Source organism: Protomyctophum parallelum (genome assembly GCF_964188405.1).
Source record: "Protomyctophum parallelum genome assembly, chromosome: 18".
Taxonomy (NCBI): domain Eukaryota; kingdom Metazoa; phylum Chordata; class Actinopteri; order Myctophiformes; family Myctophidae; genus Protomyctophum; species Protomyctophum parallelum.
Window position 1 is genome coordinate 36,456,281 of NC_139716.1, and position 21,139 is coordinate 36,477,419.

General features: G+C 44.9%; 1 protein-coding gene across 1 annotated transcript in view; it reads right to left on the minus strand.

The window, feature by feature from the left end:
• The window catches only part of arsj (arylsulfatase family, member J), a 168,847-nt gene extending 148,704 nt beyond the window's left edge, over positions 1 to 20,143 (minus strand). Inside the window, exon 1 of the mRNA XM_083789636.1 lies at positions 19,049 to 20,143. Within this exon, the coding sequence (XP_083645762.1) occupies positions 19,049 to 19,407 (359 nt within the window). The 5' untranslated portion in view covers positions 19,408 to 20,143. The remainder of the gene's footprint in view (positions 1 to 19,048) is intronic.
• Positions 20,144 to 21,139: the final 996 nt, after the last annotated feature.

A 21,139-nucleotide genomic window follows, 5' to 3' on the forward strand; every position in this document is an offset into this window, starting at 1 on the left:
TAATCAAATGGCAGGTGTGGGGTTGCCATTGCAATCAATTGGCTGAGGCAGAGGCTGGGAATTCTACAGGTGAGGGGACTTGTAGGCTCATTAGTTCCACTGGCAGAGCCTGACCAGAACCTTTTGTGGCGGCTGTGGACAACCGTGTATCCGACCGACTCAAGGCCGGGCACCATTAGTGCGGGAGGTATGGGGCTATTGGGGCTCCAGCCACAGACCCACATGCGGCATCACGGCAGGCCTATATGAACAATGTCTTTGACGTCCATGGTTAGTCCCTCCAACGAGGCAATTTAACATTATAGGTGGATTAATAGAATACATACATCAAATGACCAAGTTTCTTTACATGCTTTGGGTTGTGCACATGGACAGGACTGCCCTCCCTGCTGGATGCATGTTTCAGCTGAAGTGGTAACGATGCCCCAGAGGAAAGGAGAAATGTGGTGAGTTTGCTTAGCTGATGACTTGCTGCTGGGCCCGTTCTCTGGGGTTTCACACTTCATTAGGTGCTCAACACGACTTATATCGGCCCTGTCACAAACATTACTACGTCCATCAGTCCTGGGGCCCAGACTCCTAAGACTTTGACTTGAATATTACTACTTCTATCGTTACCATTTCCTTCAGCCCTGAGGCTTTGACTTAAATATTACTACTTCTATCATTACTAAGCTTTGACTCAAATATTACAAACTGCTGAGCACACAACCAGTGCAAAGGCCTGTTCTGTGTGTGTGTGTGTGTGTGTGTGTGTGTGTGTGTGTGTGTGTGTGTGTGTGTGTGTGTGTGGCACAGAGGGGGGAGAAGCAATACATGCCAAAGTGAATTCATGGTAAACCGTATGCATACTGTAAGTACTATTTGACCCTCTTACACTCTCTGGTGAACTATGAGCATACAGTGTGTTCCACCTCCTGCCACACACACACACACACACACACACACACACACACACACACACACACACACACACACACACACACACACACACACACACACACACACACACACACACACACACACACACACACACACACACACACACACACACACACACACACACACTCTCTCTCTCCATGGTAACGCTCCTCACAACACACCTGGTGGCAAACGTTTAATATTTTATGGGGGGAAAAAGAATACTGTATAATAATGTGCTACTAATGTACTGACCAGCAGTGGTTCTAACACCACCGTGCACTGGCTTCCTTCCAGGGATGGAAAGTAACTAAATGACTTGAGTACATTTCTCTCCCTCTCTAGGTCGTCCTCAGACCTCCACAGTCGCCTGAAAGGTGCAACACTCCCCTACTGTACATCTCAGAAGCAATTAATGTACTTTTTTTACTCCAGTACTGTCATTTGGTTGTAGGTTTAGGCTTAAGCCCCATTTTGTTTATTCAAAAATGGCTGACGTAGCTACAAGATCACAATGCGACGTGATATGTGAGCTATTCTTTTTAAAGATTTTGACCCATTTTGAAAACAAACAAAATAAACGAAAAAAGAAAAAGGGTAAAATAGGACATTCTGCATTCTTGAAGATCTTCCTAGGGTTACTTAAATGGCACATGCACCCGGGGATAGAGAGAGAGAGAGAGAGAGAGAGAGAGAGAAAGCGGCGAGATGCGCTGAATTGGATACATCTCCGCTGAACGCAGGGCGGCTTGCTGGTCAGGTCAATGAGTGCAGCGCTTAAACGGACGAGACCGCTGCGGCGCAGCAGAGTCTTGGTTTCATGTGGCCATGGAAAGATTTCACATCACTCGGTGTTCTTCTCTAGGCTAGCCGGGGGGTGGGGGTGGGCTTCTATTGAGGAGCCCACAACCACACGCACACGCACATGCGCGCGCGCGCACACACACACACACACACACACACACACACACACACACACACACACACACACACACACACACACACACACACACACACACACACACACACACACACACACACACACACACACACACACACACACACACACACACACACACACACACACACACACACACACACACACACACACACACACACACACACACACACAGGAAATAGAGGAGGTATTGTTCCTCGGACTCTGGTGCCATTGTGTGATGCAATATGAATCCATCCAGCATGTTAATGGTAATAAAAACTGAACACAACATCCGCGTCTCTGTGTAAGCAAAAACACTGACGGCTTGGAAATGTCCACACTGTGTTTTACTGTTTACAGCTCAAATTTGAATGCATTTATTTGATTATGTTAGCCTTTATTTGTGCAGGAGAGGTCCGTTGAGGACGAATGATCTTTTTTGGCAACGCCCTGCTAGACACATATTAAAACCTGGGAACTGACCAGTACAACCACATTGCTATTATTCTTATGCCAGCGACATGAAGATACAAAGATACTACCATTCATTTCCAATGGAAGCCAGCGACATGAAGATATAAAGATACATCCAATGTTTGTAGCTGCTGCTGCAACAGCTACAAAGCTGTAAAACAGTTGAGCTGGTTTCAACTTCAGCTACAAAGATACAACGCTACAAATACACGGTGTAGCTTTGTATCATCTTTTGCATCTGCCAGAAATATGGATATAAGAGGTTTAATACCAGACAGCAATGACATATAGCAAAATAGGTTTTTCAGAAAACTGTTATGCTTTAGAAGACATTTTTACAGTCAGCCTCGGGTTTTCATGGGATAATAATCAAAGAAGAAGAGTGCTAGAAAATGTGCTACTGATTTAAAGTCATATGGCCCAGCCATACAGCTTTGGGGCCCTATTTTGCGTGTCTTAAGTAAAAATAGGGCCCCTGGACTCATGTGGTACACGATGCACAATCAAGCATACATCAGGTGGGGGCACGGTGGCACAGTCAGCAGTGCTGTTGCCTCACAGCTAGAAGGTCCTGGGTTCGAATCCTGCTAGAGGAGAGAGCACGCTGGGTGCGTGCTCTCTCCTCCGCGTCATCAGAGCCCATACCCGTGGGGTTGGCGAAAGGGCCTTTCTGTGTGGAGTTTGCATGTTCTCCCCGTGTCCTCTAGGGTAGGTACCTTCACAAAAAAAAGGCAGTAATCATGGTCTCTAAACTACCTCCCCCTGGCCACCCGGGGCGCCTGATGGAGGGGAATGGAACTGGTCGGAATAACGTGTTCCTTCCACGCGCTACCTCCGGCTGGGCTTCCCCAGTCAGGTGAAAAGAAGCAGCTTGGACTCCTCATGCATAGAAGTAATTGACACTGAGTGAAAAAATGGGTTGCAAGCCCCACCATTGTTTACTTTACAATATCTTTTATCACACTGCAAATTTACAGTTTTTATCTCCACATTTGCAAAAGGTTTTGTTTTCCATCGCCATTATCTCTCGTGCCATTTTTACGAGCAATTAGTTAGTGCCCTCCTCGTTTTGCCCATAAATGGAGCGTAGCCTGCGGAGTTAGTTCAGGCAGACATACTCGAGGGGGTTCATGCCATGCTCAAAGGAGCATACTATACTCAAGGGGTTAACGTGCTGCATTACTATGTGGGCGTATAAGTGTGTGCAAGTCCCACACGTCATTCGCTGATGTGGCAGTCAGCTGACCAATTGGGCGGGCTACTTAAGCTCACCAGTCTGCATACTCTTCCTGCCTTCCTCTGCATATGGTTCCTGGTTGTTATGTGATGTTTGCTACCACCACCACCCCAGCACCACCGGTGGGCTCTGTTATTTACGTGGGGGTTTATTGTATATATATCTCCCTGCTCTTAATGTTTTACGATGGGGTTTAATCGCGCCGAGCAGGGAGAAAATGCAGCAGAGCCTAACGTTTAGACGTTAGGCTCGTTTCAAGTTTAATATCGTATGCACACTTATATTAGGCTAGTATTCTCATTCTATAATAAATATTGGTTAAATCTATTCGTGGGTTGTCTGACTGATTTTTTTTTTTTTTTTCATGAAAATATCGTTAGTTTTGATTGGTCTGCAGTACATTATTATTATTATTAGTAGTAGTAGTAGTATCTGTATTTGTTTCATTTGCGATCAGGGACCATTTTCCACTCCTCCTGGCCCTCACTCCATTTGTTCTTTATTTGTCCTGCAGTGTTGCATCAAAACTGCAGAGAGAGAGAGACAGAGAGAGACACACAGAGAGAGAGAGAGAGAGAGAGAGAGAGAGAGAGAGACAGAGAGACAGAGAGAGAGAGAGAGACTCTGTTCCCCTTTTTTAACCTTTTCTTCCCCAATTTTTTTAAAAGACCCACAGAGAACAGAAAGAAACCAATACTCATAACACACATGTGGGTTGTTTTGTTACGACACGTGCATCTGTGTGTGTGTGCGTGCGTGTGTGTGTGTGTGCACACACAAGAAACAGGGCCCCTCTTTCTCGCTCTCTCTCCCCTGAGAAGGCAGCGGAAGAAAACAATTGTAGTGGAGTAAAAGTACAATATTTGCCTTTGAGATGTAGTGGAGTAGAAGTAAAACAATACCTCTCAAAATTGCACTCAAGTATAGTACTTGAGTGAAGTTACTTTCCAGCACTGTGAGAAGGGAAGAGGCTGCAGTGGGCTGGTATAGCACCGTGCAAATGGGAAATGTCACGCAAAGTGTGATCTGTCTCCACAGATCAGTCCAGCCTATACTGGAGGCCTCCGTGGAGCCTGGCACAAGGTGGAACATGGGAGAATTCCCACGGATCTCCCTCCTGCTCATGTTCTTGGTGATGTATGGGACAAGTGTGTTTTCAAGCGTGATGCGCTGCGAGCTTGCAGAGCTTGTAGCGAGCTTGTAGATCGTGTAGTGTGCGTGTGTGTGTGTGTGTGTGTGTCTGTGTGTGTGTGCTATAAGCTGTTATCAGATAGCAGAAAGTGGGTGTGTAGCACTAGCAAGTAATAATGGTTCAGAGAAACAAAAAACATTGCGGAAAAAACTGATGTCCCAGGAGGGGAACGCGCCAATAGGGCCCCCCTCCTCCTCCTCCTCCTCCTCCTCCTCCTCCCTGGCCTCATATCTTTGCAGGTCAGAGGGAGGGCATTTGAAGGACAGTTGTAGGTCTTTTGCGTTTATGAGCCCTTTTAAAAAAGTAAGAGTGGAGCCTCAGGGATGCTGTTAATTTAAAACCATGCGAGGCATGAGTGGGGGGGGGGGGGGGGGGTACAGTGAAGAGGCCGCGGTCAGGGACACACAGTCCTATAAACAGGGGTGCACGTATAACGTTTTTGGGCTGGTTTTCAGAGGAGCACCTGGAGATGTTGCTTGGTGCACACAGCGGGCGGACGGTTCTTTTGTGGGCTATATTTTTTCCTGCAGCCTTTTTAAAAGAACCATTCTTTTGTGAATCTCTGGGACACAATTGTGCATTCATCACATGTAACAGGGGCTGACTGTGAAAGGAGTTCCAGCGGTCAGTGTCCTTGCCTCCACCTCCTACTCTCCAAACTGTGATTTATACAGATGTTTGGTCTGCCTTTGTCTCGCAGAACAAAAGTAGCATATCCGCACGCTGCAACTCAGTGGTGTGGAAAAGAAGTACTCACACTTATGTATAAAAGTATCAATACATTTACTTGAGTAAAAGTACAAATATATTGGTATAAAAAAATTACCTAAAGAACCAAAAGGAGAAAGTACTCATTTTGAAAATAGCAGATCTACAAGCTCACAGTGCATCACGATGCATGCAATACATTGAGAGCTTGTAGATTGGCTATTTTCAAATGGCCAAAATGTATATACAGTAGGGCTGAAGTAAAGTAACTAATTCCTATAATTCTAGTGGAGTAAAAATACAATATTTGCCTCTGAGATGTAGTGGAGTAGAAGTAAACGTATACCGACGGGTGCAGTACTTAGTTTAGACAGTACTGTAGTTTAGACATTACTTAGTTCATACAGTACTTAGTTTATACAGTACTTAGTTTAGACTAGTCATTTGGTTAGACCAGTCATTAGTCCTACATCTACAACCTATCTCAAACCCTCACCCTAAACCTAACCTCCCACGGGGCAGCACACATAAACCTAACCTTAACCCATGTCTAACCAATGACTAGTCTAAACTAAGTATGCACCTCATATCGACAACTGGAAATACTCCAGTAAAGTAAAACAAAATACCGCAAAATGGTACTTATCGGGGCTATTTTCAGAGCACGACGCGGCGCACAATCGAGCCTAAATCAGCCATTTAAATACTGCAGTGAGCGCATCGCTGCTGGCGTGCCACTGTAATCACGCTATCTCGGCTGGTTTATTTACACAACTCGGCAGCCAGGGCCAGCAAATCACACACGCCATTAAACGCCAAGTCGGTGAGTGGGGGGGGGGTTCGCGATTGTTGAAAACATCCCGCAAGACAAGTGCGCTGGCCAGCAAGTGGAGGAGGAGGTCGCAGAGGTTCCTCTGCTTCTCAGGGGCCGGGTACGGGACGGGACCAGCCTCCTCCTCTCTCCGTGTAAGTGCTGTTCCACGTCCTCAACCACATATGGTTCAAATAAAGCCAGCCTCTCCTCGGCTCCTCTGCAGCTAATCAAATTCAGCCTCGTAGCGGAGTGGCATTGTTGCCAGATTTTGGGGGAGAGATATAAGCACAGGGGGTCTGTGAAAACCTTCCCAAAAGAAGCGGCTGTTAGGGCCGACGCGAAAAATGTGAATATTTGATGCTTCGTTCGATGGCATGGGATGCGAAAAATGAAAAAAATAATTGTGATGTTTTTACTCCGGCCCTCTCTGTCGGCACACACACACACACACACACACACATTATGGGGCAAAAAAAAGTTGAAGGATGAAATAAAAATTAAGTCTGATAATGATGTACTATGCATGTTCACATAATGTATAAACAATTTTGCATCGAGGTTCCCAGGTGTCCCTATAGAGCCTACCCCTATCCTGTATCCCCCACAAATACTGCACCAACAATTACATTTACAAGCCAATTTGCAGACAAAAAGATGCCCAAAGGCGCTTATAATGAGCGGACATGGCAACCCTGCGGAGTGGAGCGTAGCGAAGCTCCGGTACCTCCCCCCTCCTCCTCGCCGTGTCCCTTCGCTAAGCTTGTTCGCAGCCGGCTCTTCTGTACTCCCACCTCCCGCCCTTCCATCGCATTCGCTCTGCGCCTTACTTGGCTCTCATCCTCAAATTCTCCATCGAGTCCCCCCCCCCCCCCCCCACACACACACACACACACACCACACACCCCCCTCCTCTCTCACAGGCATCGAACATGCATTCTGTATCTCACTCTCTCTCACTCTCTGTTCGTGTGAAAGGCCGCCCGTTGCCTTGAACCACCCTCATTCTTTCATTTGATTAAGAGCTCTCAGCCACATCGTCCCACTTGTTTCAGCTCAACATCATCAGCGACGTGGGAGCCAAGCTAGTGTGCAACGACGACAGAGGCTCGGTGTGAACCAACGGATGGACGGAGGGAGGGGGGAAAGGCCAAAAGGGAGGAAGCCGTGACAGATGTGTGAAAAAAAAAACAGGAGATGATGGAGTGAAGGAGAGGCTATAGGATGAGGCTCCGATGGGTGTGGACAGATGATGGCCCGAGGGCCAAATGAGTGGTGGACACATACTTGTGGAGGAGGAGGCGGAGGAGTGTGTGTGTGTGTGTGTGTGTGTGTGTGTGTGTGTGTGTGTGTGTGTGTGTGTGTGTGCGTACATGTAAGGGCCTATACCCCCACAAGTAGACTTTGAGGAATAGACATGGTTGAGAACAATTTTCTATAATTCCTAAAATAATGGTTGCTTATAACTGATTTAGGGAGTAAAAACCTTACAATTGGTACAAGAGTTATGCATGATTTACACTTGGGTTGTGTCACACAATTAAGTAGCCTATAGGCCTACCTTAGGCTTTAGGATTCGGGTTAAAGAGGGCAAAAGCAATATTAAGTATACCATTTATAAAATTGCCATCCTCCCCCTGTCAACTGAAGTATAATAAAACCAACACGTATGCGAGCGTGTGTGTACTGTACGTGCGTGTGTGTGTGTGTGTGTGTGTGTGTGTCTGTACGCGTGTGTGTGTGTGTGTGTGTGTGTGTGTGTGGGGGGGGGGGGGGGGGGGGGTCTTTTAACAAAATAAACTCCCCGCACTCCCTGCGGTCTGGTTGAGTTTCAGAGTCCAGAGGCTTGTATCATCCAGCACAGAGTTGGGGGGCTGACAGACAGAGCACCACTCTCTGTATAACTACCGGCTGGCTGCTATCCTTACTGACCATCTCCTCGCCGCCCGCCAGCCCCCTCGGGGGAGCATTCCTATAATCAGCTGTTTGTTGACGGACGGCAGTATGTTGGCGATGTAGGACTCCGATAACAAAATTTAATCTAAATGTTGATTCCTCATTGTCATTGGGCTTGGCAGGATTTAAATGTGTGAGCGCTCCGTAGTTCTGACGCGTACGAAGCAGTTTGTATGAGAGAGAGGATAACATTCGGGATCCTTTCTTTAGCCACCTATAAACTCTCGTTGACTGCGTTCCTATATATATATATCCTTTCCTCTATACACTATACACAAATGACTGTACTAGCCCCTCACCCAGCAACATCACATATTTCAAATACTCTGATGATACTGCTATTCTCGGACTGCTCCATGACAATAACTCTATCACGGTCTATCAGAACACCATTTCTCATTTTACACAGTGGTGCACTGACAACTATTTAGTGTTGAATGTGGACAAAACAAAAGAACTGGTCATTGTAACAACCCACACTGGACTTAACCCACTTTTCATTAATGGTAAGACAATAGAACAGGTTGCCAGTTTCACATATCTTGGACTCACCCTGGACAATAGACTTAGGTTTGATCAACATATTACATCTATCCAGTCACGTTTTCAGCAAAGACTTCATGTAATCCGCAAGTTAAGATCATTATCTGTTGCTCCTCATCTTCTTTTATTATTGTACAAAAGCATTATCCAACCTATTCTGTTGTACTGTTCCGCATGTTTTACAACATACTACCCATGCCTAACAGAAACAAACTTTTCAGTATTACGCGTATTGCTTCCAAGATTATCGGACTTCCCACACCAACACTTTCTGATATGAACAATAATGCCATCACACGGCTAGCACTCTCAATATCACGTGACACTGATCATCCCCTGTATCGCTTCTTCAACCTCATGCCATCAGGACAAAGATACAGAACCTTACCCTGGAAAAAGGTTCGTTTCAGTAGGAGTTTTGTCCCCTCAGCCATCGCGGCATTAAACAAACTGCCCCGCCGATAGGAGGGTTTCTGTACACAGGGGGGAACTCATGTTTTTGTATTTTTGTCTTAGTGTAATGTTTTTTCTGTACTATGTGCTGCTTTTGTTGTTGGTGTTGAACAGACCTGTGAAGATGAATATCCTTCAGGACAATAAAGATTATTATTATTATTATTATATTCCTATCTATAATAGATCCACTCCTTTTATCCCTCTACACCAAGTCTCTTTGAACCACAATAGACGCTATAGGGTTCATGTGGTTAACCCTTGGCCTACAATTAACGGAAAAAACGGAATTAATCTAAAAATCTAAACCTCCCGTTAACGGAATAAACGGAATGACAATCAATATCAGTTATCGGGGGGTCAAAAGAGCAAAAATTAATATTTTTTCGCTAATATTAATATTTTTGGATGTAATTTACCAAAAAACGGCCGAAATCCGCGTGATCGTGCGCTATCGTGCACGCGCACCGTCTCTATGTGCGTCACTGTAAAAAATGTGATATTTTGCGATCTTTTGGGGTTGATTTGATGTTAATTTGACTTAGTTCTGAAAAATATAGCATTAGCTTAGCAATCCGGACCAGCCAAGCTATTGACTAGGGTCAAAATACTACAGGATGTTGTTGATCGTTGAACCGGAAGTGACTTAGGAAGATTCGTCTATTTTGGCCAAAATCAGCGTAATGGTGCTTTCCCGCCATCTGGTGGCGAATCGAGAGAATACACTATCAATGAAAAAAAAATGAAAAAACATCTTTTCAAGCCACCAGATCTTTCTTGTATGTTAAAACGATGAATTAAAAATATGCCAATTTGTTACCCAAACAAAGAAATTGGGACTGGTAGTCCAAGGGTTAAAGGCCGTTATTAACCATAATGAAGCCTATCCCTATTCTGGGCATGTCGAAAAGTCAAAACATTCTGCAAAACATTTGGCAAAGAATTGCAGTTCTAACGTGTGAGCTTATTTATTAGGCATTCTCACTTTTAGATGTACAAAGAAGTAGTCAATAGAGGGTTTGAGTGGTAAGTACACTGATCCCAGATGCCAATTGAAAAGTTACAGACATTGCAGTAGGCCTATATCATTGTTTTATTATGACGATTGAAATTATAACCCCTAGAGATGTCGGCATAGATCAAGATTTTTTGAGTTGTTCCTCAAAGACGATACATATGGCGTGGATACTTTTCATGGCGGGGCGAGATCTGTGTTCATGGGCCGCAGCAGTATCAAAAGTATTGAACAAACACTTGCATCCTTCCCAACTTGCATGGCCCCTAGGCCAGTGCCCAAACTGCCCAAACTGTCAGGTACAATTAGGTAAGATTAAGAAAATATGACAAGACAAATGTCTGAGAAGAATTCAGGTTCAAACATGGGGGGGGAAGGGTTTCAGAGAAGAAGCTACAGTACAAGCGTTGCCAGATTATACGAGACAAATAAGCAACCGCGTCTATGAAAACAATAATGGACAAATATATATTAATCTTGGGGACCCAGGACCCTTAATGACATGAACATGTTTCAGAACCACTGGTTGAAACAACATCAGTAAGCAAGCCCAAATAAGCAACTACACTATAAAAACAAGCCCAGTAAAAGGCAACCCGCAACTACAAATACAAGCAACTTTACAGAAAGCCCAAAGTCGCTTATAATAACTAATAAGCAGCTACTGCCCGTCAATGGCCTAAATCCAAGCCTGTTGTGTGCGAAGAGCGACCACACACGAGACTCGTCCGGACAAGTCCGTTGTCACGGCTCTCTTGAGCTGTGAGGCATCTCCACACTCCTGGAGTGTGTTTACTGAAATTATAGCAACATTCCATCATCCACACTGCACCTATAGTCTGAAGTGGAAAAGGAAGAAGAGACACATGCTGCTGGGAGCTAGACGTGATACAGTCTCGCCATGTCACAGGATTTCCACTGACATACACTTTGTTGCCGTCAGACCTTGTATCTCCATTTTTTTCCCCAATAGATGAATACCCTACTTTGGCATAGGACAGTGTGGCATACATTTTGACAAAGCAATCTTCAAGCTCCCAAATCAGATCAAAACGCTTGCGATGCCTGTGAGTTTTATAAATATAATGTAACCAATGAAAAGTATTAAAGCTTTGTGTAACATTTTTTAAGAATAAAATGCAATTTTGTCCATCCATATGGTTTGACTATGTATTTGAGATTTTGAGTATGTTAATACAATTATACAATCGGGGTGTTTGTATTTTATCTCCCTGCTCTTCTATTGAGGCCTCATTACTTGCGCAAGTGACCAGATCTGATCTGCGTGTTCAGACTGGCAGCCAAATCCAGCCTGAATCAGATCTGTGCCAGCGTCTGCATTTAGACTTATTTAAACAAATCATATGTCAATCTTGATGTGGCAAAGATCTGATTCAGACTAGATGTGGCTGCCAGTGTAAATGGGGCCTTAGATCGTGTCAAAAGTCATGTCTCACCTAGACGCAGGATCTTTAATGAATTTTGAATGAATGAATTTTGACCTGAGATTCAATTTATCCCCTGAGCAAGCAGGCAAGCTTAGCTTTACTAGCACAATGGTAAAGATGTCAGCACTTGCGCAGGAAACCGGGTTCACATTTGGGGGTAGAAGAGGAAAGTTGCATAGTGTAGCTTTAACAAGAGCTTGTGACTGAATGATGACAACATTGGACCGCTTTGGAACATGGGTTATTTTTCACTTTTGGACTTAAGAGGTTTCTGCCTGACAGCGACGACTTGCATTTTCCCCCCTTTTTGGAATCTAGCAGGAAAATAGCCAGAATCGACATGCTGTCAGAAAGCATTAATATGTTCAAGCAGACTTATGATGACACACTTAAAAAGGAATTTAGTCCATGAGGTGGAAAAAAATTTAGCGCAGAATGACCTGATAACAGTAGCATTTGGAAGTATTACCATCATGACGCCAGTGGTGATTTTGACAGAATTTTTTTATTTAGTTTTAGTCATAGTCTTTTTAATGGATTTTGAGTTTTTAGTCAGCTTTTTAGTCAACTTAAATGTTTTAGTGTCTAGTTTTGGTCGACTAAATCTACAGTTGATTTAGTCGACTGAAGTGTATTTTGGCAGGCCTTGATGGCGTCATAATGGCTGATTTTGCAGTTTGGTTGCTTGCTGAAAATAGCCAATCTACGGGTCGCAGCATGACACGTGAGCTGAGAGGAACATTTTCCGTTATAGTTTTAGTCGACTAGACTAGACTAGACACTAGACTACATGGCGCTATCTAGGCTGAAGCTTAATGGATTCATCAATTACAAATCACTTACTCTTAACCCATTTTAGATTTGAGCTATATTGTGTTTTTCAGGCCTTTCATTGCTGTCAGGCACAAACCTCTTTTCTTCATATTCTAACTTTTTATGTGGATTTTCTTTTTTTTTTCATAAAACACAACGAGTGCCACCTGGCGGACAGAAAGTGTTGTGCAGGTGCCAGAGAAAAGGGACAATAAAAGGATAAAAAAGCGTGCGTGCGTCCGTGTGCACATCGCGTGCACGTCGGATTAAAGAAATAATCTAATTTCACTAAAAAAGCCTGAATGGACATGAAAATGTGAAATTCCCCTGTAACCACTTTCAACCCGTCCTTATTTTGGGCAAATACTTTTATTCCATAAGTAGCATATCTAAAAGATCACAACGTGATGCATTGTGAGCTTGTGGACTGCTTGTTTTAACTATTTATCAAAAAATATATAATAAAATAAAAATGAGGGGCTAAGTGGTTAAAAAAGCGATTCCGTTACTGAACAAAACGTTGGACCTCATGTGATGGACAACGGAGAAAGCATGTCAAAACCTCGGGAACAAATCCTCTTACATCTACAATACTTAAAAGGGCAGGATGTCAGAAAACAACCTCTGCACTCTCCTTCTGCATTTCAGCGGATCAGCCGACACAGTGGGAAGAGCGCGGTGGGCTGGATAAAGCGTAATAATTCAAAAGCCATGGACTTCAGAGCCCTTTGCTTTAAGCCTCTAAGTCTAATCTCATCAGCGGAGTCTCTGAGGAGAAGCTGGGGGCTTGGAAAATCTTGTGATGCGGAGCGGCACAGGTGGCGAGGCGGCCATGCAATGTTCTACTGAAAGCTTCTGTAAACAGGAGGTTGAAGGGTCCCTCACTGGAGCTTCCAACAGCTGGACACAAAGAATGCAGCACGTGTGTCTCTCCATCGCCTCTTCAAAAGGTCCAGGGTTCTTCGACTTTGTACTGCTGTTTGGTCGTATTAAAGATAGCTATGATAACATGATGTAGTTAAGATTATAGCTACACTTCAAATCCAAAAAAAAAAAAAACAGATTTTGATTCAAGTTCAAAATAGCACATTTGATCCAAATATGTTCAATATGTTCCAGAATTGGGCCTTTAACCACTTAACAAATATACTATACTTAGCCGAGCTACAAGCTCACAACGTGCACGTGAGCTTGTAAATCTGCAGTTTTTCTGTTTGTTTTGTTTTTGCTGAATGTTCACAAACCCAGAATAGAGATCTGCCAGGCATTCATGAAGTTAAGCACAATGTTTCTACAGTATGTACTATGTAGGCCTACAAACCATTTTCTATAAATGAGGCCATTGGTCTCAAAGTGGGGTCTGGGGACTCCCAGGCGTCCTTGGGGGGGTTCTGGGGGTCCCCAGCAAGTAGCTTTAATCACTTTATCCATTTATACGTTGGCTATTCAAAGATGCAGATCTGCAAGATTGTACATTATATATAACCCTGGCACAAAACCTTTTCAGATGGGGGTCCGTGGGCAAATACATATCATTTTGGCGGTCCTTGACACAAACAAAGTTTGAGAATCACTGCCCTAGACAGTCCGTCTTCTCTCCATAACCTCGCTGGGTCTGAGTAACCTAATCGGTTCTCACAGGTGGAGGCTCATACGAGGGTTCCTGAAACGCGGGGGCCCGGGCCCCCTTCTGCGCTCCAGTAGCTCGGGTCACTCTTGCATGTTGCCATGGGGTCAGTGAGCGGTGAGAAAGTAGCCCAGAGGACCTTCGAGACAAGCGACTTTCTGTGTGTGTCAGTCAGACCTGGCTCTGGCGTACAGGTGTTGCATTACAGCCGGAGTGTGTGGAGGGGAGGGGACGCCGCAGTGTGGAGGAGGGGAGGAGGCTCCCCACAGGATACACAGTGCAATCCTCCAGAGTTAAAGGGCCATGGACTCTATAGTTAAAATTGACAAAAAGCACGGCAAGACTACAAAACAAGGGATTCTATCCACGTTACAATGTCCTAGAGATGGAATGCTGAGGTGGAGCGCCACACCTACTACCATCAGCTCCCAGTACTGACCGCACAGCTTGCCGCGCCCAAGCTGTGCTGCTCATACGCTGAGTCGGCGGTGCAACCCCCGATCTTGTGGTCGAAAGGCCGGCTGAGCTATACTGGACCCAATTAACCTTACAGGTCTATTTGGTTACGTTTGCACCCCTCCTGAGTTGATGTAACACTCAGGCTTCTCACAGTGCAGCGATCTGCCTGTCAAGGCACTTGGAAGAGTGGGAGTCAACTGTCTTAAACCATGGTGTTTGTGGCTCGGGATAATGATGGCATTCTGCAGGCAGGGTTGACCAGAGTGACCATGGGTGGTTTGGCCGTTCCGTCTATGCACAGTAAAAATCCCCAGAGTTGATTTAACTGTGTCACCCTTCAGGAAGCCATGTAATGACATGTCATTTTACCTAAATAAGTTAAGTGCAAGTAAAGTCATATCTTCTTGAAAATAAATTAAAAAAAGAAGCACAGATGATATGGCCTTGCACTTAACCCATTAAGACGGTGAGGACCAAAGCCGATTATATGAAGTTCCTTCCAAATCTACTTTTTCGTGCTAATGAGCTTGTAGGTCTGCCATTTTTGAAAAATCTTGAAAATGTGTTGCAAATCTTTGAATATATATTCTTTCGGCACAGTCGAGTAGGAGTAGGAGTTGAGACATTACATTTTGTTTGACTCGGTTCCACATATAAAATATTGTGAATATAGCGTTGCGAGCTTGTAGATCAGGTATTTTAGTATTGTTTGTTGATTGATTTAATACTTTTAATGCAGTAATGGTGTTTTTCTTTACTTTTTTCTTAGGTATTAACAAGGTCTCAGCCCACAGGTTGAGAACCACTGCCTAACACTAACACTAACACTACTAGAGTAAATGTACTTGGTAACATTACACCGCTGGTGGACGTCCCTTCTCTCCGGCTGTGTGACATTAATAAGGCCCCGGGCTATCGGGATGTTTATTTTGACCTGTCACTCCCCCCCATGGGGTGCAACTGGCAATTTATGAGCCAAGACATCCCTGTCCATCTGGGTGACAGTTGAGGAAAAACAGTAGCGTCGGGCCGAGACGGCCCATGGGGGTGATTTATGATGGGGTCGAGGGGGGAAAAAGAAGAAAAAGGGAAACCGGATTAAATTTGTGTTAGCCGCTCGCCTCGTCAGACAACATAAAACATATTCTGAGCTCCCAAACAGACAGGTTTTTGATCCCAAACTTTTATTGGCCACTCTTTCTGCCTCGGCTATTAAGTCTAAGGCATTGGTTGTCAAGGTGGGGTCCAAGGACCCCTAAAGGGTCCTCGAGGGGTTACCAGCAGGGGCTCGACCCCAAGATGAGGAACAGCTCATTTTCACTGGCTTAGCCCAGTGTAGTGGTTCTCGAACTGTTTCTTTTAAACTCAGAGTATACGAATGGAACCAAATGGACCCATGGGTCCATTTGGTTCCATTTGTATACTCTTGATACAGATTATTATATTTGAAAATATATGCCAAGGTTTTTACGGCTCTAAGGCCCCCGGTTTGACCTAAATTAGGCTACCGTCCCCTATTTATTGGCATTGCTATCTCTAGGACCCCAATACATCAAAGTTAATTTAACTCTGAGAGTGTACAAATGGAACCAAATGTACACTCTCTGAGTTACATTCATGGTTCCTAAATATAATTTAGCTGGGGACCCCCTGGAACTCCCTCAAGGACCCCTAGGGGTCCCTGGACCCCACTTTGGGAACCACTGTGTTAGACAGTTTTAGACACACAAATCTTCTCTTAATATGGGGGTTTCCAGCACAACATCTTTTCAAATGGGGGTCTGGTGCGACACCGTGGGGGTCCTTTAACATGAAAATGAACTAAAAGAGAACTACTGGCATGAGAACCAAGAGACAACTTAATTCCTAAGCACTTTAGTCAAGGGCCAGCCAGCTCACTAAGATAAAAGGGGGATCAGAAGCATTAAGTCCATGACGTTTTAATGTAACCCATAGAACGGATCATTGGCCCAGACAATGGTCGACATGTGTTGTGCTCCGCCGTGCACAAGGTACAAGGGGTGGTGGGGGTATACATCTGGAACAGATCAAGCGTCCCTCTTCGTTCGGAGGGGTCGACGTGTGCCGAATCGTAGCTGTAAGTGTAAGCCCTCCTCGTGTGTGCCGTTAGATAGAGCTTTTCACATATACGCACATGTGTATGTGTGCGTATATGTGAAGCATAAGCATCTCCGCCTGGTTTAAATCACAGATCCCCCCCCCCCCACACACACCGCCACACCGCCCCCAGCCCTCTTCCCATTTCAATATTCCCTTCAGGAACATAGGCTGGAAACATAATTGAATATACACCTACATTTCCACATGGATATTAGTGGCTTCCCCCCCCCCCCCTACTTCTACAGTCAAGAGACGGATGGGTGCTTTCAGAGCCCCATTCAATGCTCTTGTGGTATGATAGTGTCACGCCAAGAATAGACAATCTACCCCAGGTACCCGCACGGAAAATAGACGATCTGCAAGCTCACAGGCTTGTAGATTGGCTATTTCTGACAGTTTCTTTTCAGTTTCAGTTCAAGCTCATGTGAGCTTACGGATCTGCTACTTTGGATGCTTTCGTGTGACGCCGTAGTATGATGAGCAAGCAGGGCGTTAATTTACGAAACACCAACAAAGTTAAAATATATAGAGTTAAGAGGTTTCTGCCCCGACCGCAACGAAATCTGGCCTGAGAGTGCCCTAAGGAAGGAAGGGGGGCGTGGCACACTTTTCTCATTATTTTCCCGGGACGTTTTGCCAAAAAGAGGTGCCCGGCAGGCGGCAACCCTTCCGCCGTCTTCTTAAGGAGTGGAACAGATGGTTGCAAAAAAAAAACACACACACACAAAAAAACCACAGAACCACGTATATACGAACAGAGGAGGAAAACTGCTGATGTGAAACACAAACCTAACTACAAAGTGAAACCACCATCCCCCCGGCCCCCCCTATCGATATAATCAGCCCAGCCACACTAACATCTTCCCCTATCGTTTCCTTCAGCGCAGCCAAAACACCGGGGGGACTGGGGGACACCACTTGCAAACACTTAACAAATCACCATGGGAAGAAAAACACAGCCATATTGATGCGTTGCCTTTGTAGTGCAGGAAGACGCACAAGCAACATCAAATGTACTAGCAGACAAGTTCTATTGGGTGCTGACACGCATGCACGCACAGTCGCACAGTCGCACACACACACACACAAACAAACACACGCACACACAGTAGGTATACACAGTCATTGTTTGATTGATAGTCTGACATACAGACAGACAGATAGAAGTATATTGTGCAACGCATGTTGTGTTACATGAATTAGCCTATTGGTGCATTCATTGTTATAATGCACTCATGTCAAGATATCGATGCTAAAAGACATAGGATGCAGTCATTGTGCGTGTGCAGTGCCATGCACCATTCATCACATTTTATCACATTTGACTTTGGTTATTAGATGTTCTTTCTCTCTGGTCCTGCTGTCACCAGTAATGTAAAACGCCATTGGGTACCGCTGCCGCAAGGCTACCAGCTGTCAAACAATGATCAATAAAATAAAAAACATGTCCATATGCAAGACATTTTCGTATTCATTAACGACAAACTCAATTGTGTCTTGTCTGAATCATGTGAGGAGGAATATACTGTAGGTTTGGAGTGGATGTTGGCTGTTTAGCTCACTGCTTGTCAAAGTGGGGTCCGGGGACCGCCGGCCGTCCTTGGCGGTGTTCCAAGGGGGACCCCCGGAAAAATGAGGAACAGTTTAAACTAGGGATGTGCCGATGAGACATTTTATATCGATATCCAATATAATTAAATCGGAAATACCTTTATATTTAATATTGTAAGCTTGTAGATCTGTTCAAGCTGTTACTTTGGACTTGTTTATCTGTAAAGACAGACCAATTAATCGGACCGATTAATTACTCGAACCGATGTCGATTAATCTAAAAACAACTCAAATCGGCCAATACTGATGTGTTTTTTCGATTAATCTCCCATCAATATTAAACACTTTTTTTAAACAGCCTATATGTTATGTTTTGGCTATTACAAAAACATGTTGATCGACAAGCTCAACCCGAAACAAAAATGTTGACGAATTATTATTCTTATGGGTATGGGCACACAATTCTTTCAAATGGTTGTCTGTGAAGCCAAATACATATTCAATTTGGGGGGATCCTGAGTTGACTCCATGACATGAAAGCGTTTGAGATGCGTCCTTGAGGGGTCCCAATGTCATACCATGCAGCTTATAATGACTGTCCTGACCAAATGAACCAGCTGTTACTCTGAGAGTGTACACTCTCAGAGTAACAGCTGACACATTCAATCAGTTAATAGCCTACTACCAGGGGAACAGTTATGGGGCCTATATAATTGCATACCAAACAACTGGGGGTCCTTGAAATTAAAAAGAAAAAAAGCTCCACTGGTTTAAATTACCTGCCAGTCAGCAGCTGACTCCTGGAGGGGCTACACAGAGGCTGCACGTAGTAATTCTCCAGCTTGACCCCCTGCGCTGCCAGCCTGTCCAGGGTGGGCGTCTTAATCTCGGACCCGTGGTAGCCGACGTCCCGGAAGCCCTGGTCATCCACCAGGATGAAGATGATATGCGGCGGCTGACCACCGGCCGGCTTGTTCATGTCAAGTTCGTTCGCTTGGTTCCGCCGCAAATGGTCGGCGTTGTTGTTGTTGGTGTTGTGCTGCTGATGGTGGCGGTTGTGCCAGTTCTCCCACTGGTGATGCCCCCGCGTTCCCTCCACCACCGCCAGGACGCTCGCCAGGATCCAGGCGAAAAACATCGTCTTGCTGGGGACCGATCGCGCGTTTTTACGCGTATTACGCCCAGTAGTTGGATGGGGTTGTGTTGTCAGCTGCGCTGCGTCTCGTTGCAGCGGGGACGCTGGGTCCGTCGTGGGGCGGCGTGTCGCACATGTTCGAGGGGAACAGCAACGCTTGGAAATTGGGTTCGCATTATTCTTGTCCTTCACGCTGCCAGTCCTCGTCCTCTCCTGCTACAATCAGTCCAATGAACCGAACACACCCGAGCTGCGACGGAACGGAGGGGAGGAGGAGGGTGTTAAAAACTGAAACTTGACATAGGCTACACAAGCACAACGAGGCGTTTCCACGTGTAATCGAGGACGGTGCCTTGCAGGCTTGCAGTTTCATAAAACGCTTTGCATGTTCACTTCAGTTCAGATCACTTCGTCTCATAGACTGTCACTCAGGTTTGTTGTTGAATCTAATGTTGTACGGTACCGTACGTAAGACGATGAGCTGTCACTTTCTAGTTCGGATTCGGAATGATCTCATCTTTCTTCCAAATAGACACAAATAAAAGCTTGCAAAAAAGTTATCCAGACTATAGTTCCCAAAGTCACATCAACGGGTCGGTATACGCAGTAACGCAGCACAGCACTAAATGGATGGTCTTCATTGAGCTTGATTCAAAAGTGGACCGTCTTATTGTAACTGTTAACTAACTGCCTCCAAGCAGCAGTGAGTCCAACTAAGGACCGACTCTGACATACAAGGGGTGCACAGTTTCACTAGCAGAGGAGAGGAGGCAGGTCTATATGCGCTCTGAGCCACTGTGCTTAGCCTGGTTAGAAATACACCAATAACTTGAGTTTTACGTTCAAGCATGCATGTTTAGCCTTTGATTGATTGATTGAAATATTTATTAACAGTTTGTAGAATTTACAGTACATTTTAAGCACAAACTCAATACAAAGACTGTTAACTGTGAGTGGACGACCCAATTAAGCATTACACTTGTTTACAACAGGGTCCACATTGTTCAATTCATCAAACATTTAGATACATACAAATAGACACTTCTATGTAGCTAAAGAACAGAACAGGAATTCATCATATAGGAAGCAAAAAGGGAAAAGATACATATACAGTGAGGGGAAATGGGGTGGGGGGGGGGATTCAGATTTTACAGAGGCCAGTTTCGAATTGCAGCCATCCGTAGGTGCCCTTTGAGAGCGGTTTTGAAGGAGTCAAGGGATTCACATGTCTTAATGACTGTTGGTAGGGCGTTCCACATTTTGGTGGCATAGGAGCGAAAAGAATTTAGTCCCTTGTTTGTGCCGAATCTGGGTTGTACATGGTTTGTTGCACTCCCTCTGGTGTTGTGGGTGTGGACTTCGTTTACATTAAGGAAGTATTTAGACAGGTACATGGGTATCTTGGTGGTGTATTGAATCTTGTGGACCAGTAAGATGCTGTACTCTGTCGTCGACCCTAAGCCATCCCAGCCAGTCAAAGTGGGCAGGGGTGAGGTGGGTTCGGGGGGTGAGGCCAAGTAGGAGCCTGACCAGTTTGTTTTGGGAGGTCTGGAGCCTTGTTTTAAGGGCCTTTGAGGTGCTGTGGTACCAAGAGGTGGATGCATAGTCAAAGAAACCTTGTACGAGGGCTCCTGTTAAGGTCTTCAAGGTGTTTTTGCTGACCAGTGAGGAGATCCTGTAAAGGAATCTTGTTCTTTGATTGACTTTTTTGATTACGTTGGTGGCCATCTTATCA